The sequence below is a fragment of the Parasteatoda tepidariorum genome, chromosome 10 (assembly GCF_982258835.1).
Source record: "Parasteatoda tepidariorum strain Cologne lab strain chromosome 10, Ptep-v5.0, whole genome shotgun sequence".
Taxonomy (NCBI): domain Eukaryota; kingdom Metazoa; phylum Arthropoda; class Arachnida; order Araneae; family Theridiidae; genus Parasteatoda; species Parasteatoda tepidariorum.
In genome coordinates, this window is record NC_141764.1 from 65,355,732 (window position 1) to 65,372,701 (window position 16,970).

General features: G+C 26.1%; 1 protein-coding gene across 1 annotated transcript in view; it reads left to right on the plus strand.

The window, feature by feature from the left end:
- Positions 1-16,970, plus strand: part of LOC107450776 (ubiquitin-protein ligase E3B) — a 32,939-nt gene that overhangs the window by 4,030 nt on the left and 11,939 nt on the right. The window contains exons 3-20 of the mRNA XM_043042361.3: positions 204-271; positions 1,352-1,408; positions 2,341-2,445; positions 3,891-3,990; positions 4,605-4,773; positions 5,731-5,836; positions 6,860-6,980; positions 8,068-8,102; positions 8,187-8,216; positions 8,325-8,437; positions 9,104-9,279; positions 10,580-10,741; positions 10,866-11,037; positions 11,551-11,669; positions 11,755-11,869; positions 13,095-13,194; positions 13,911-14,030; positions 14,478-14,555. Of these exons, the coding sequence (XP_042898295.1) occupies positions 204-271; positions 1,352-1,408; positions 2,341-2,445; positions 3,891-3,990; positions 4,605-4,773; positions 5,731-5,836; positions 6,860-6,980; positions 8,068-8,102; positions 8,187-8,216; positions 8,325-8,437; positions 9,104-9,279; positions 10,580-10,741; positions 10,866-11,037; positions 11,551-11,669; positions 11,755-11,869; positions 13,095-13,194; positions 13,911-14,030; positions 14,478-14,555 (1,946 nt within the window). The remainder of the gene's footprint in view (positions 1-203; positions 272-1,351; positions 1,409-2,340; positions 2,446-3,890; positions 3,991-4,604; positions 4,774-5,730; positions 5,837-6,859; positions 6,981-8,067; positions 8,103-8,186; positions 8,217-8,324; positions 8,438-9,103; positions 9,280-10,579; positions 10,742-10,865; positions 11,038-11,550; positions 11,670-11,754; positions 11,870-13,094; positions 13,195-13,910; positions 14,031-14,477; positions 14,556-16,970) is intronic.

Sequence of the window (16,970 nt, forward strand, 5' to 3'; positions counted from 1 at the left end):
TACTCTGAAATTATTTGATTGATTTCACTCAAATTTGGTAATTTAAAATAACATACCTTAAACATGTTCAGTATTCTGTTAAAATAACATGAAGTTTTAAAAAAATTTTCAGATAAAATGTTATTTACTATCATTTCATGATTTGTAAAAAGAAGCAGATTTGTTTCTCTTAGGTAATTTTAAACTTTTTTTTCTTTATATAGTCATAGATATGTACAAAGTGATAAGGAAACTGATATTTGTCATCAGTGAAGACGTCTGTGATAGAGAGGTGATTATTTTGAATATCAAAATATTTTAAATTGAAATGTATTTGCAGTTGAGTCCCGATAATCTGATTCACTACTAGTGCAAGGAATGAAGCATATTTGATAAGATTCAAAATAATTAATCAAAATGTTTGGTAAAAATCTATATTTAAATTTTGCATTACCAAACCCTAAAAATCACCTACATCAATATGAAATGTGATATTGTGTACAAAATACAATATCTGAAAGGTGCAAAATAATGTTGTATTGTAAAGTTATAAATCACAGTCTAACACACATCAGTTCTAACATACATTTCTTTTCAAATAACTATTTTTTAAAATATCCAATTTTTATTTGCACACAAAATAATAAAACAAAAAATGCACAGACTAGAAATTCTGACCTGAAAAATTGTATGTTATATGTTGATATTCAGCAATGAAAAGGTTATCACTCAACTTTAACTAACATAGCCAAATATAAACTAATTATTAACCCTAAAACAAAGCATTAAAATGCCTACTCTTTTTTATATAGAACCATGAATGATCAGTTTTCTTACTGATCAAAGAGGAAATAAGTTTTCTGTTCACGTCAAAATTAAGAGTTTTTCCCAGAGTAATGAAATTCGAGTTCGCGTTAAAAGTACTTTGAAGCATTAAATGCTTATTCAATTTGACGGGGAATTAGAAATTTGTTCACATTAACGAAATTCATTTAAAGCGTGTTCACCTTAATGAGGTTCGACTGTATTTAAAAAGCTGGGGACTACAAAAATGCAAAATTTTTAGATTCCAGAATCAATTTTTAGGATCCAACATGTTGTAAAAAATTTTCTATCATACAGCGTTTTGCTTTTATACTAAATTTTACTAAAATGTTGGGCACCAGCTACAGTTCTTTAGTTCCCGTGGTAACTAGGTGTGCAGGATTTGTAGACGTCTGGTTATAGCTAATTTTTTTTGGATGATAGTGTGATCTACCTAAACTGAGTTTTCAGTAATCAGATAGTGATAAGCTAGATTAAATCAGATTATCAGGGCTCTGTTATATTTTTATTGCAATAAAACTAAATTGTTTTAATGGTTTCATTTTAGAGATTTGAAAAAGTTTGCAAATATATCATTGCTAGTCTTGACAGTGACTCTTTAAAGGTAAAACAACCGTTATTATTAAAATTCTATTATTGCGTAAATGATTATTTAGATTAAACTTATAATAATTAAAACTTTTAATAAAAAGTGTTAAATACTGTTTTTAGCTTCATTTTTGTTTTATGAATTATTTTTGAGTGTACATTTATTTAACATAACACTTATTATTCTAATACTCCTGTTCTACAAGCCCAGATTAAATGCTTTTCTTTCACTGAACAAAAATATATAATGAAACACACTGTTTCTCTACACTGCAACTTGAAAAAAACTCATTTTCTCTGCAGAAAAGCCTGCAGGTTGTAAGAAGACTGTGGATTAATCAAGTTATTAGTGTATACCTTATTCGTTATGAAAATAAAAGTACATTTATTTTTATCTTAAGATATTTTGTTTTAAAAATATTGGTTTTAGGATTCTTCCTTGCTTTTTAATTATTAATTTATGAATATGATTTTTTTAGCTTTCATGTATCTTTTATTCTCTTAGACAATGCTTAAAAAATTGATAATTTTGTTTAAAAGTGTAAAATATATCATTGATTTGAATTAAAGAACTGGTAAGAACCTGTAAGTTTTAATTTTACTAATATATGAGATGTACTGTAAGTTCACCTTAAAATATTTTGCAATATAATAAGAATAAACTTTACGGGATCTTTTTATGAATTTTAAAAAGTATAAAAGTAAAAAACCTGTCTAATTTCTCGTATTTCTAGCCTTAATGCTTTCTTTAAAACACTTAGGTTTTGGTTTATTTTTTAATCTTTCTGAACTTGTCTGAATTTTATATAGAATGCATCATGTATGTTTTGCGAATGACATTCTGATGTCTTAGGTGAAAAAAACTTTTAAGTGATTAGATGTATTAGATAATTATGTTCAAAATATTCTTAAATATCCATATCTATTTATAATATTATTTATTTGCAGAAAAGCTATATTGCTGTTGCTTTCAACAAGGATCTGGCAGTTGGATGGATTCATCACATAAAAATTGTATTATGGCAATGTTGTGTGTATCTGAAATCTTTAAAGGTAAAATATTGTTCATGTTTTAAAATTATTTTTGTATAATAAAAGAAAATTTAATATATTCTTGTTTTGTAATAACCATATCAGGAATTTGATAAGCAATTATCTATTAGGGATCAAGTTTCAACTCAAAGTTTCAAATTCTTGAATAAAATTAATATTATCAGAATAAATGTTATATAAAATTATTGCTTGGATTCTCATCATATGCTTTTCTATTTCTTCATGATACAGCACAGTACCATCAAAATGCAACTGATAATCATTAGATGATGTTTCGTTAAACAAAATATATTAATGTAGTGTGTAAAAAAAGATGAAGGTTTTTGGAGAATTAGGATTAATTTAGAGTTAAGTAAACTACAGTAGGGAATCGATTATCCGGAACGATCGGGACCATCGCTATTCCGGATAACTGATTTTTCCGGTTTTTTTAATCGCTACAAAAAGCCGTTTTTTTTATTGTTAAACCCAACTAAAAAAATAAAATTGGAAATAATCTTAAAAAGAAGAACAAATGATGAACTAATACACTAATGATTATTTCCAAAATGATGGTAAGGTAAACATCTTTCAAAAAAGAAAGAAAAATCCTAAAATCTTATAAGGAAAAAAATATTATTTTTTTGAAAATGGCGGTAAAATTTATTGAATTTCATTCCGGTTTTTTGGTTTTCTGTATTCCGGATAATGGGTTCTGTACTGTATATTAAGAAAAGATATAGTAAATTTAATAAAAGCAAAAAGAATACAATGGCTCCGACATCTGGAACAAATGGGTGACGAAAGAGCAACAGAGAAACTTTATAAAGGAAAACGAGAGGGAAATAGAAAGGTCGGACACCCTAGAAAACGATGGCTTGAGGAGGTGGAAAGAGGTCTAAAAAAATTTAAAATCAAAAATTGGAGGATAAAGGCCAAGGACACAAAAGTGGAGTTGTGTGATAAAGGAGGCCAAAGTCCTTCATGGCCCATAGAGTCAAGGAGTAAGTAAGTGTGCAAAAATAAAAATAAAAACATGCTGTTGAAGACTCAAATATCATTTAAATTATTCCTTTGATTTATAAGTATGTATTTTTGCACGAGGTTTCGAATTTTGTGAACAAAATAATATCTTAAAATTTTGATGTTGTCATTCTTCGCTGAACTTACATCTCTATTTTATATCAAAAATATGAAATGATTACAAATCTCAAATTAAGCTGTATATTTTATTCTTTTCCTATTTTTAAATATTCATGTTACTTCAGTCTTCATCAATGAAAATATATATCTGTTGCACAAGTAATGATATAACTATTTATAGTTTTGTTGCTAGATTTGATTGGTAACTCAATAAAAAAATGACCATAAAAACTCTTTGTTCTCTATAACTTTTTTCATAAAATGAAATTGAAGTATACAACTTCAGTTATGTGATTTATTTATATTTTGTTTATGTATTTTAGCCTGAATGGTCTCAAGATGCAAAAGCCATGATGTTGTTCCTTCATATGCTTGTTTCATTTACCAGCATTGGAACGTGGAAAGTACTCAATAATAAACAAGGTATTTGTTTTAAATTTTCATGTTTGAAAAAAAATTTAAATAGTTCGTCTTATAATTTTTTTTTTCAGTTTTATTCAATAAAGAAAAAATGTTTGAGTAGTTTGTATTAGTATAGTAATTTGATTCCTTCCTTTAAATTATGTATTTGAGAATAGTTATTTTAAAATAGCTTAAAAAATATTTCAATTTTTATCTTAATTTCAAAAAATAACTCAATAAATAAATAAACATATTACCTAGGTTTTGCAAAAAAAATAATTATTAAGATGCAAATCCATCTGGGAGTATAATTAGTAAATTTTTATTTTATTTTGCTAGACTTAATGTTTATTATCAAATTTTAATATCAAAATTAACTTGTGGTTGATCTTTTTAGTATTGTTTTTTTCTCTTAATTTAAACAATTATGTGTTACAAAAACTATTAATTGTACTTATTATTAAAGGTTTAGGATACAGTCTCATTTAGAAAGTTAATATAGACATCAGGCATATATTTAGCTACATGTATGCTTAACTATTTATTTAAATCATTATTTTTTTCCATTGTTATATGAATATTTTAAACTACTTGTGCAGCATTTTTCTTACTTTTCTATTATATTTTTAATTTAGGAGAAGCATTAAAACCTGCAATGAACCAACTATGTGCTAACATTATGGGCTTTTTAGTTTCTAAAGGGCTTTATAGTATACTTCAAACTGTTTTGCTGAGAGGTTTAGTTCGAGTAAAACCATGTTTAAAGCGAGCTACTCTTTTAGCTATCACTAATATATCAACTCGGTAAGAATATGACTTTCTATGTATTAAGTAATTATTTTGATTGTAAAGTGATACTTTGTTTTCATGAATTCACATTTATGTGAAAATGAAAATTTCAGCTGCCTTGTTTTACTTTTTACAAATTGATACTCTCTTACAGATATAAAAATTATAATACTCAAATTATGAATTTTTTTTTTTTTTTAGTCACTGAAGTTTTATTTTAACTGATGTCTGTAAAATATTTTATGTAAACTCAATATATTTAAGCTACAAAATAAAATACACTCTGCAATCTTAAGATTTCAATTAAATTTTTATCAATTTCATAAAAATTAATTTTTTATCAATTATTTTTAGAAATTTTCCTTTACAAAATGTTAAATTTCATCTGTAAGTAAAATTTTTCAAATTTTTCTTTAGTTAATTTCTATATTTAAATACTTTTTATAATTTCGTGAGAAATTTTATCAGGATTTTTCTTCTAACTTTTTTTTTAACTCTCAAACTTAACTTTGTCTCCTTTATTTTCTCTAACTTAACTCTTAAGTTTGTATTTTGCCTTCACAATACCTGCTTTTGTAAAAAAGAGAAAATACAAGAGGATATTTGATATTGGATTTGTCTATTCTTGTAAAGACAAATAATCAATAAACCATCAATAATCAATAAATAAAAATTTAGACATTTAATACTGCTTCGAGTCACCAAAGTTTCACTGTATTTGAGCTTTTTGATGAATCTTGTTATTCTTTTCATTTTACAAGTAAAAGTATTTATCTTCTTTTAATATATATCTAGATATTTTCTGCACCTTAAGACTTTTTCTTCTTAAGGTACAGAAAATATCACAGTTAATTTCAATTACCAAAAATTTACACATTGATTTACTGTACAAAAATTGTATTTTTATTCAGAAAATGTATTTTTTTTTAAATATGTGTGTCTGAATTGTCGTTTTTATTGTTGTTGTTGTAGGCCTTTAGCATCATCTCAATACTCAAATAACCTACTAAATTTATTCCTCCTTCATATTGTGTCTGTTCCTGCTCTTGTTTTACATTTTCATAACTCTGCACCTGAGGTATGTTAACAATTATGTAACTTCTGCTGCTATGTTTTTCTTGCAGATATATGTGTATTGCTAGTATATAAAATTTCTTCAACGCTACATAATTTTTAACATTATGTTGTGCAGTGATTTTTTTTAAAGACATTTAGGTTAAATTGGCAATATTTTATTTTATTTATTATTATTTTTTTTTACCAGACGTAGACTGTATTTTTATTTGTGATCTATGGTTCTACGAAAAATTCTAGTTAAGATTCCATTGATACTTGTGTAGTTTGAAAAACCCTTACATTTTACAGCCCTTTTATTAGTTTCGTGTGTTACCTAAACACGTCTGAACAAATTTACTTTTATAAATCTGTTGAACCTTATTTATTTCTTGAAGTTTTAGTGCGAATGTGTAGCTAAAAAAGTATTCCAGTATTGGAGAAGTCGATTCATACAGAATTCAGATTGTTATTATTTTGTGATATCAAAGCATTCTTCATGTTGGAACTTGTGTTTTGAAAGTTTGACTGTTTTTTTTAATTAAATTTTTAAGTGATATGATGCTTTGATTGTATGTTTTTTTAAGTAATCTAAAGGTTTGAGTGTTTTTGTTTTTAAATTTTAAGTGATATGAAGGTTTAACTATATGTTTTTTTTTTAAATTTTGGTTGTCTTAACTAAAAAAATTGTCCAGTAATGAGAAAGCCAATATGTACAGAATTCAGATTATTATTATTTTGTGATATCAAAGCACTCTTCATGTTCAAACTTGTGATGTGAGGATTAGACAGTATGTTTTTATTTTTTAAATTTTTAAGAGATATGAAGGTTTGGTTGAATGTTTTTTTAAATGATATGAAGGTTTGACTGTATGTTTTTTTAAGTGATATGAAGGTTTGACTATATATTTTTTTAAATTTTTACAAGTTATTTTTGTTATTTTATTGTTTTTGGAACAGCTACTATTTATTGTTCATCTAAAAAATTTTATCAATAAGTAAATATGATATTATATAAATATGACAACTTTTTTTTATTTACTTGCAGTGTTTAGGTATTTTTTCTAGCAACAACATTTTCAAACATGCTATTGACTTACTGGTATCTGAGCAAAATACCAGAATTTTGTTTAATGCTCTAGAGGGAAATTATGCACTTTGTCTTATAGGTAAATATTAAGTTAAATATTTATTTAGTGAAATTTTAGCAGGAATCTTATAACATGCAAATACTAAAAAAGAAACCCACATTTAAAACATATCTAAATCTGGTTTGCTTAAATGAGCTAAAATGTTTAGAAATTCCTTTTTTTTACATATATTTTTTATGTACTAGATACTTAAAATTATATAATTATTATGTAAGTCTGATTTATAATTAAAGAAAATTTCAAACGCCTAAAATTCAATAAATTTGATAAATTTTTTAAAAAGAATATGTAAGTTATATTTAATTCCTTATTAGAATTGACAGTTTATTTTTATTAAAAAATTTAAAACACTGTTAATTTTACAGTCAAACATTAAGATACTTTCTTTAACACTTAAAAAGTTGAACTATTTAAATTAATTTTTGAAGTGTCCTTTTCTAGGAATATTTGTTTAATTAACATTATAGGGAGATAAAACTAGTTTTATCTGTGAGATAGCAAAGAGAGTAATTAAAAGCGAAATCAAAAATCAAGGAAAAAGAAAAGATTTTGTATTTTTATGACTTCTGGAGCTGGTTCCCCCTGACGATGTCAGCTTCGATTGTCATTATTATATTTTTCATTTTTTTTCATTGTTTTGATTGTCATTATTATATTTTTCATTTTTTTTCATTGTTTCGATTGTCATTATTATATTTTTCATTTTTTTTTCATTGTTTCGATTGTCATTATTATATTTTTCATTTTTTTTCATTGTTTTGATTGTCATTATTATATTTTTCATTTTTTTTCTTCATAATTTTCATTGTTTTCATCTTTAAAATTTGCTATGGCAAAGAGAGCAAAGGACCAATATTACAAAGTTTGTTACTATTTGTTAATTTCATAGCATTATTGCATTACTATTTTGAATTGCATTAGTGATTGAAATGGTATTAACTTTTTTTTTCTTCAAAATAATGTCATCTTTAAACTCATTAACTGTCAAACTTTTATTTTCCCATTCATTTTAAGCTTGAGTTGGCTGAATAAGAAATTAATAGTTTACTTTTAATTGTTGATTAATAATAATAAATGTTTTAATAGTTATTTTCTTATCTTTCAGCTAATTTGATACATTTAGGTCACTCTGACATTGAAGTAAGTACAAATTTACTTAATTTATATTTAGTATTATACTTTTATTATTTATTGCTACTAAAACTGTTTTATTTTAAAATTTAGTGCCTTCAGTCCAATTTGTTAGATTTCATTGTAAGTATTTTTCATGTTCATGAAAATAGTTTTTAAGTTATATTTTAAAATTGTAAATTTATAAATGTTCTGAAGCTGCTTGTAAGTTATGTTATATTTATGTTCCAGAATGTGATCACTAAAATATTAGAGAGCTGTCAAAAATATGTTGTAAACAAGCAGTCAAACTTAACTCACTGGCATCCAGTGTTAGGCTGGTTTGCTCAAAAAGTAGATCATGGGTTAGTATAAGTTACTATATTTAGTATAATTATTTAGAAATTCATAGCTCTATATTTAGAAATAATGACTTTTTAAATACCTGGATGTTCATTGTGGTACATTTTTCTAAATTTAATTAGAATTTCTACTTAACGAATTTTTGTTGCATTTTTTTCCCCTGCTAAATTAACACCATTAGGAAAATGCAGATTTCTGGCTCTAGTGTATCAGTATGTTTTGTGTTATTGTTATCTACCTTTATAAGTTTTATTTTATTAGACAGCAGAGATAAAAGAAATTACCAAAAATAGTTCACAACTTTCTGAGGTATTTGTATGTGAAAATTAGATTTTGTTTTACCAATAGTATAAGTTACTACATTAAAATAATTTAAAGCAAATTAATTAGCTCCTTTTGTTTTGTACAGAAATAAATGAAGTAGGTAATTTATTTATATATGTTTGAACTTTTGCGAATTTTTTCACTAACCAGTTTTTTAGGTGCACTCGGTTATGACAAACAAATAATACATTCCTTTCACGCTCATTATAAGCGAGCTCAACTCTAGATATCATCACTGAAAAGATTAAATTAATGCTAATATATGTTAATTCTCTATTAAACTTCAAATGAAACATATCTTTTGTTTTAAACATATATATATTATTATTTATGGTTTCTTCTAGGCTCCATGACTCCCTTTCACTTGTTAAGAAGCAAATTCAACTCCTGTGGAGTGGACCAATGATAAAAGCCATGTTTTCTCACCTGGTAGACTCTGTCACAAATGCACCTCAACCATCTAGTCCCACCGCAAATAATCCTGCTACTTCACCTGTTCAGAATTCACCTTTCAAAACAAGTAATTTATACCATTTATTCCATAAGTATCTTATTTGTACGCCTGTTGTAACATTCCATGACTTAACAGCATCAATCTGTCTTTGCTCACCAAATTTTGCTTTATTTACATAGATTATCTTATATATAGCCATATTGTTCATTTTAATTTGCCATATTGTTCATCCATCTCCATATTGCTCATCTTGAATATTTTCAAGTTCTGCATGTATGTATAGTTTCTGTTCACTCCTTCTGATCTTCAATAAATAAACTATGCATCTCTACGAGTCAGTTTTGGGTCAATTCTAAGCATACTTTTACTTTTTATATGATGAATAGTGAGCCAGCAACCATCTTGTTTTAAAATACATCACAGCATTCCTTTTTTTTCTGTTCATATATAAAATTAGCAGCATCATTATGCATGTATCATTATCATTTTATTTATGTCGTTTTCTTTAGGAAAAATGTTGAATCAAAAAATATCCTCTGTAATTTTTTTGATTCTTGTCAACACTAAAGAGTAAAAACTTGTATGAAAACTTTTTAAATAACAATGAGACAATCTATTTTGTTGTTCATATGTCTTGCTAATATAACTTTGTGAAATAATTTCAAGAAAGTAAAGACCTCATCTAGTCACATAAACTATGTGAAGAATAAAAATGACATTGTCCAATGTATAATGAAGAAATTGTGTATACGGAAGTAGACCTGTTCCAATTTATTTGAAAATGAAATCAAAATGTATCATTATTGATAATTGAAAAAAAGCTCAAAATTATATTATGGATTCTTTTTTTTTTAACTTAAACCATATTTAATAACTACATTAAGTTTTCTCATTTTTCTTTGCATACTCTAAAATCCAAAGAGTTTTAAGATTTTTAAATTATCATTTCAAAAGTGCTGTAATTTATTAGGCATGGAGTACTAATGTATTTTGCTAAATTTAAACTTAATAAATTAGCAAAATATTTTAATATATTTTTAGACTTTGAATATCAATAAAAGTAATCTTAGATTAAATTGCTTTGCAAATTTTTAAATTGATATTTTCATTGAAAAGAATAATTTTATTTAATTAAGCAATTTTTAAAAAAAAAATAAGTTAGTTTAAATTATGTTTCTAATAATGCTGTTTTAAATTATGCTTGTTAGAAACATTTTTTTTCGAATAATAGTGAATTAAATAGGTTTTATTTAAAAATATAAGTAACAATTGTGTGTACTTTAAGAATTGCATATTATCTAATATATAATGTTTATTATGAATATTGGTATTCTGATTTTATTAAACACTAATATAATTTTGCTAGATATTTTCAAGAAGGCCTTAGAAAAAGCATCATCTAGTCGCACAAGCAATGTGAGATTCAAAAGACTAGGTAGTCCTGAAACCACATTAGTAGCACTTACATGTAATCTCTATGAGACTGCTCTTGCTACCTTAAGTCAGATGAAATTAGACATTCTTACTGGTATGAAAAGCATTTCCTTAATATTTTGTTTAGCTTTCCTTAATTTTTTAAATATTGTTTAGGTTTTAAAGGGAGGAAAATTATTTGAAACAATTGTTAATAGCATCTTTGTCTGCCATCATAGGTCTCTGTTATCAAGACATGGTGCTACCACACTTGTGGAAGTTCATATGCAGTCTTGGAACTGGAAATGGCCTAAAAGCTTTTCTAGATCATCTTGCTGTCACAACAAAAACCTGCAGTCCGGAATTCCAGATATTGGTCTTATTTTGTGATTGTGCAACCCACCTCATAACGTAATAACCTCTTGTTTCTACAAATTTTGTATGTCATTTTGTGTAAATGTTTTATATAACTATTCAGCTCACACATGTTTCCATGCAATTTACTACACTTTCTGTTATTTATTACTCTAAAACGTTAATTAGTCATGATTGATGTAAATGTTAAAAGGGGATATGTAACATTTTTACAAAAATAAGTGTTTTTGTTGATTAACTGAGTCCAGAAAATACAGAGCAATTTTCTAGACTGACTAAAGAAGAGAATCCAACAATTTAGAAGCAATTAAAACAATTTTGCCACAGTTGACATACTAGTTTTTTTCCCCTCAAAAGTGCTGATTTGTAACATGCCCTCCTTTTAACATTGACCGCTTCAATTTTTGTATGCGAAACAAAAATATATCTTTGTTGTTCACGTGAATTCTGCTATTTGGCCTGTAATAAGCTACTGTCAAAATTCCATGCAGCAATGTTCTATTATTTATTTATACTTATTCGGTTTTAAATGTTTTCCATTTATTATAGGATTTTAGATGATGTTGAACTCTATGAACAACAGAAGCCTTTTTGCCTGGAAGATTTAGTATCAATATCATCTTTTCTTAATCAACTTGTGTTTAAACTTATTTGGAACAATCTGATTGGTATGTATATTAAGTTTTGTCACTAAAGTTTATGTCACACACTGTTAAATCACAAAATATATGTTGCTTTTCATTCTTATTGTAGATTCAAAAGCTGTGAAAAGCAATGCCTTGCTGAATTCAGCCCACACACTATTAATGCTTCTTTATAAAAGAGACTGCAGGCACCCTTATACTCCAGCTGATCATTGGCTTATAAAGTATGTTATATCAGTTTTTTCCCCTCTAAATGAATTTTTTTGCATCTTTTCTATTGAAATTGTATTAAAATACTGTGAAATCTTTGTTACCCTTTTCCGTTTAAATGATGAAAATATAGTTTACATTTAACTGAATAATATCAAGAATATTCTTATGGGTTGAAGTGTTTGATTATTATTCTTAATTTTTATGTGCCCACACCCTATTAATTATGTAAATTTATAAAATATATTATCACTTTTTATAAATTTTCTCAAAATGTGTACCATGCATTATTATACTTACTTCATTTCTGAGTGAATTAGGATAGCTCAATATAGCTTTTAATTCCATTATCTTCCTTTACTTCTACACATTCATGATATGGAGTCTACAAAATATCTGGCTAACACAAGCATGAATAAAAAAAGGATGATCAGGAAGAAAAAAATAAAAGAATGAGGCAATTTTTGGCATTGTTTCCTTCTAATTTTTTAGAATTGTCTTTTGATTAGTTTTGGAGAGTTAGATTTTTGTTGGGAATAATTTTTGTTTGTATTTAAGGTTTACACTAATCCTTTATTGGAGTTTCAATTTTTTTTTTTGTTGCAAAGTTTAGGGAAAAATATACTTGAGGGTGCCCCTTGATGAAATTGGCGACTTATGTTTGGCGCCATACTTGTTTGCCCGGAACGCCGTGGCAACCCACAAACAGGACATTTATATCTATTACTAATTAAACCTTCATTCATACACCAGTCAATCACTGCTTTTTATTCATTGTTATTCAAATCGTACAGAAACTTAAGATTCATCTTATTGACAGTATTCATTTTTAGTACCAGAAGCAAAAGTAACCTTACCAGCCGGTATCCAAAGCAGAATTAACGGATCTCTGAAATTGCATTTAAAAATTCATTTAAAAACAACGCTAAATTCTGAACCAATCAGAATCACGATTAAAATCTAAACCAATCAGAATCACGATTGGTTCTCAGCATCGCCCAGCTTGGCGATCAATCGCGATCACAACTTGGCGGGGGCACCCTCAAATATAGTCTACCCCAAAGTTTATACTAACCCAATATAGATATCTCAATTTATTTTTGCTTTATTGATGTGTGGATGTTGTGTCAATGAATGTGTTTTTATAAAAAATATTTGAAAAACGGTCTCTTCAGTATAGCTGGATTCATTACAATGTTTTAAGCTAATATTAATTTAGTTTTAATTTGAATATTTTAGAGATATTAGAGTCAGTTCTTTTATGAATGATCTGGAAAAGGGAAAAAAAGCTGCACAAGTATTAATGCAAAAAGTACCTCACATCATTCCTCATAAAGAGGTAATTTCATTTTTTAATTGCAACTTCTGTTTTTATATTAGTTTTAAAGTAAGTCATGTTTCCATTTCATAATTTTTAGCCTTCAATTTTATTATTACGATGTATATCTTATTTAACCGTATATTTTTTACCAAACTTATAAATTATTTTTCTTTTTGTTTTTCCTTTTGTTCTTGCACATTCTTTTTAGTTTTTGGCTTGTATCTAATATTTTGTATTTCAAAGAATCTTTATTTTTTTACTTTTTAGATGAGTTAATGTGTACAGCAATTACATTTGAGACAGTCTATTTTATTATTGTATTTACTTTGCTTATTTTCTTGTTCACAATTAAATATAGTTAAATCTATTTCAAAATTTAAAACAATGTAAAGTTTGCAATTCAAAAATAAAAAAATTTATAACTACTATCAATGCAGTATTTAATGTATCATTCTATGGTGTACTACAAGTTTGAAATTACAATAAGGTGAGTCATGTTATTATAAATTATTCATAATAAGCAAAATCACAACAAGTTATTCAAAATAAGGCTTTTAGTATAAGTGTTTTTAACGTACACATGTGATAATTTAGATCAAATAACCTTATAGTGAGTTTACATTAAGTTTATTTTGTCGTTCATGCTTAATGCATATTGTTTTTAGTATTAAATTATTCTATTAATATTCATGCAAAGTGTACCTCTATTACAATTTAGAAAATGTATTTTTTAGAGAGTTGTCTTGTTTAGAAAATATGTAAACAATGAAAAAGAAGTGCTGGGTCTCACAGAGTCTGCTTGTGCATCACCACAAAGTACCTTGATTACTGTTCATAGGTCACGAATTGTTGAGGTAAATTATTTGAGCTTCTGTTTTATGAAAAAAAGCATTTTTTTATTCAATACATTTTCATGTCAAAAATTATTTGAGAATATTTAATATCTCGTTTATTATTTTTATTTTAGATTTTGCAGACATTTTAAGATGTAAATAAAACTCCAATTAATATAGTTCAAATTGAAAACTTTTGGGTTACAAGTGGTGCAAAAATTGCATATTTAATTAATAAAGTATTAATATAAAATTTTGTGGAATTTTTGATATTCGAAGGAAATGACCTTGGTTAATTTGAGTTATTTATAAGTTTAACATTATGAATGCTCCTCAGATTTATCACGTTTTTGTTATTAGAATAACTAAATTAGACATTAACTGTATCATCATTCTTTGAACCATATTTTTTAATAAATGAAAATTATTAATATTTTGTTTTATTTGTAATTTTTTTTTTTTATGTAGGATGGATATCAGCAGTTGTCAATGCTACCTTCTCAATCTTTAAAAGGTGTTATTCGAGTAAAATTTATAAATGAACAAGTATGTAAATTTTTTACATTATTTTTCATTTCTGAGATAATTTTTCTTCACTTTTGGCTTAGCTGTTCTATAAAGTTTGAGTTCGTTTTAACTAGTTAATATAAAATTTGTCTTAAGTATTATGAAGAAGTAGAAAATGTAAACTTCAAATAAAATTATTATTTTTAATTGTTATGTCAAAATGTTTGTTGTGGTCAAATAAACTGGTGTTAGTTATGAACAGCCTTGTTGGGTGCATCATTAGGCCATTTTTCTTTTATTTTTTCCATGTAAACTTTTCTTCAAGCAACAAAAAGTGTACATGCAGATGGTGTAATTTAACACTTTTACATTTTTTTTCCAACAAACTTTCATACACCCAGGTCTTGAATTGTGTGATGTTATATCAACTGTATTTATCGCGATTGAAAATACCAGAAAATCACGATAAGTGTATAACACTTTTACAATTTTTTTTCCCAACAAACTTTCATACACCCAGGTCTTGAATTGTGTGATGTTATATCAACTGTATTTATCGTGATTGAAAATACCAGAAAATCACGATAATAAGTGTATATTTACCAAAACTGGTGCTCCTTGTTTAATTGCAACTAGTCTATTCTATGATTTAAGTAAAAATCTGTTTAGTTAATAAATTTTTTCAAACACATTCTTTTTCATTAATTTTGCATATATTTTATATCTTTTTTTAATATGATACTTTTATTAATTGATAGTATTTAAATAATGAATGTTATAACTGATTTGTTGTTGTGCTGTTAAATTTGTTTAGAATAACCTTCCTTATAAATTATGTGTGTGTTTAAGTTATATAACTTAATTGTGAGATCATGCATTTTAAAATAGGCAGAATCTAAGAAAGAAGCCATTCATGTTTACTATACAAATCTTTACAAACTCTCTAGACAATGAAGTATAGGTTATAAATTTTAACACTTATCCATTAGCTGTGTATTAAAAAAAAATTTATATTGGTTCAAGTTTAAAACTGATTGCCAAGTAGTCATGCAAAAGCAGGCAAAAAGCTAAAAAAAAGTCACAAAAAGCAGCCAATTGGAAGGCTACTCTATGTATTTCCTTTAATAATTGCATTTTTTTAAAATGCAATTATTAAAGGCAATGACACTTTTGCATCTTAGATTAATTAGAATCTCAATGACACCAGAATCAATTATTCTAGTATCTAACTAACTTAAAAGACTGATATCCAGCTAACAGATAAGTACCTATTTTAAGTGTTATATGTGATCATGAGAGTGCTGTCCTGGTTTTGATAAAAAAAATATGATGAACTAGAGTACAAATTTTATGAATACATTTCTACTGTATCAGTTGATAAATTGTAATTATTTACTTTATTGTGTAACAATTACATAAGATAATTATTGACCTAAAAATTACTATCAATGAACGTTAATTCAGCTCTGATATTATATACACATTTTACTTAATGTAATTATTTATTAATCAGAATGTGTGAGCTTACTAAAATCAGGAATTGCCGTTTTTTTATATAAAAAAAAAAAATAACATGAGCACAGAAAAGCAAAATAATTATAAAATTTTATGCAGGATATGAAGCATAATTAACTGAAAAGCATGTAAAATATAAAACACCATAGCAGACTATCATAATATGTAATTTTAATGATTCATGGGTTTAATTTACACATTAACTAGTTCATTGTAGATAATATTTTAAGTTACAGAATCAGTCATGAAACCATACTTTCTCTGAATATTTTTGCCTTTTTTATGGATTTGGGTCTCTGATCCACAAAATAGGAAGTGTAGTTGGTGATCAAAAAAATATCCCGATAGTTGCATCAGTTTAGTGGTCCTTAAGTATTAGTTTAACCTTTTTGCAAATTTCTGAATATTTTGAGTAGTTGTTTTTGTTTATTTTTCATAGATTTTGAATAATTAAATTTTGAAAGTCGTTCTAAAATTTGGTTATGTCGTTTAAAATTGCGCAGTTTAAAATAATCTAAGCATTTCACAATTCAAACATTTTTTGACCGTAATTAAATTAAATGATGATAATAATAAGTAATCTGAAATAAATGTTTTTTACATAGAATAATAATTGGCATGTTTTACAGTTTTGTCCAAAAATTGTTTCTTTCTCATAAATAATTAAAATAATGTAGCAGATTACCTAAAAATTAAATTAACGCAAAGGGCATAAACTTTCCACTGCTCTCCTGACTAAATTGTTGGGAACATATTTTCTAAATTATGTCTACCTCCAATGTTGTTAGGATCAAAAATCCAAACATGGTAAAAAAAATTTGTTTATTCAGAGAAAATTTGTTACTGTGTCTGATTTTGTAATTAAAATATCCTAGATAGTTTTCGCATATTCAAAGTTTACCCTTCGAGCCATAAAAATTGCCTCTTAGTTTGTGACAA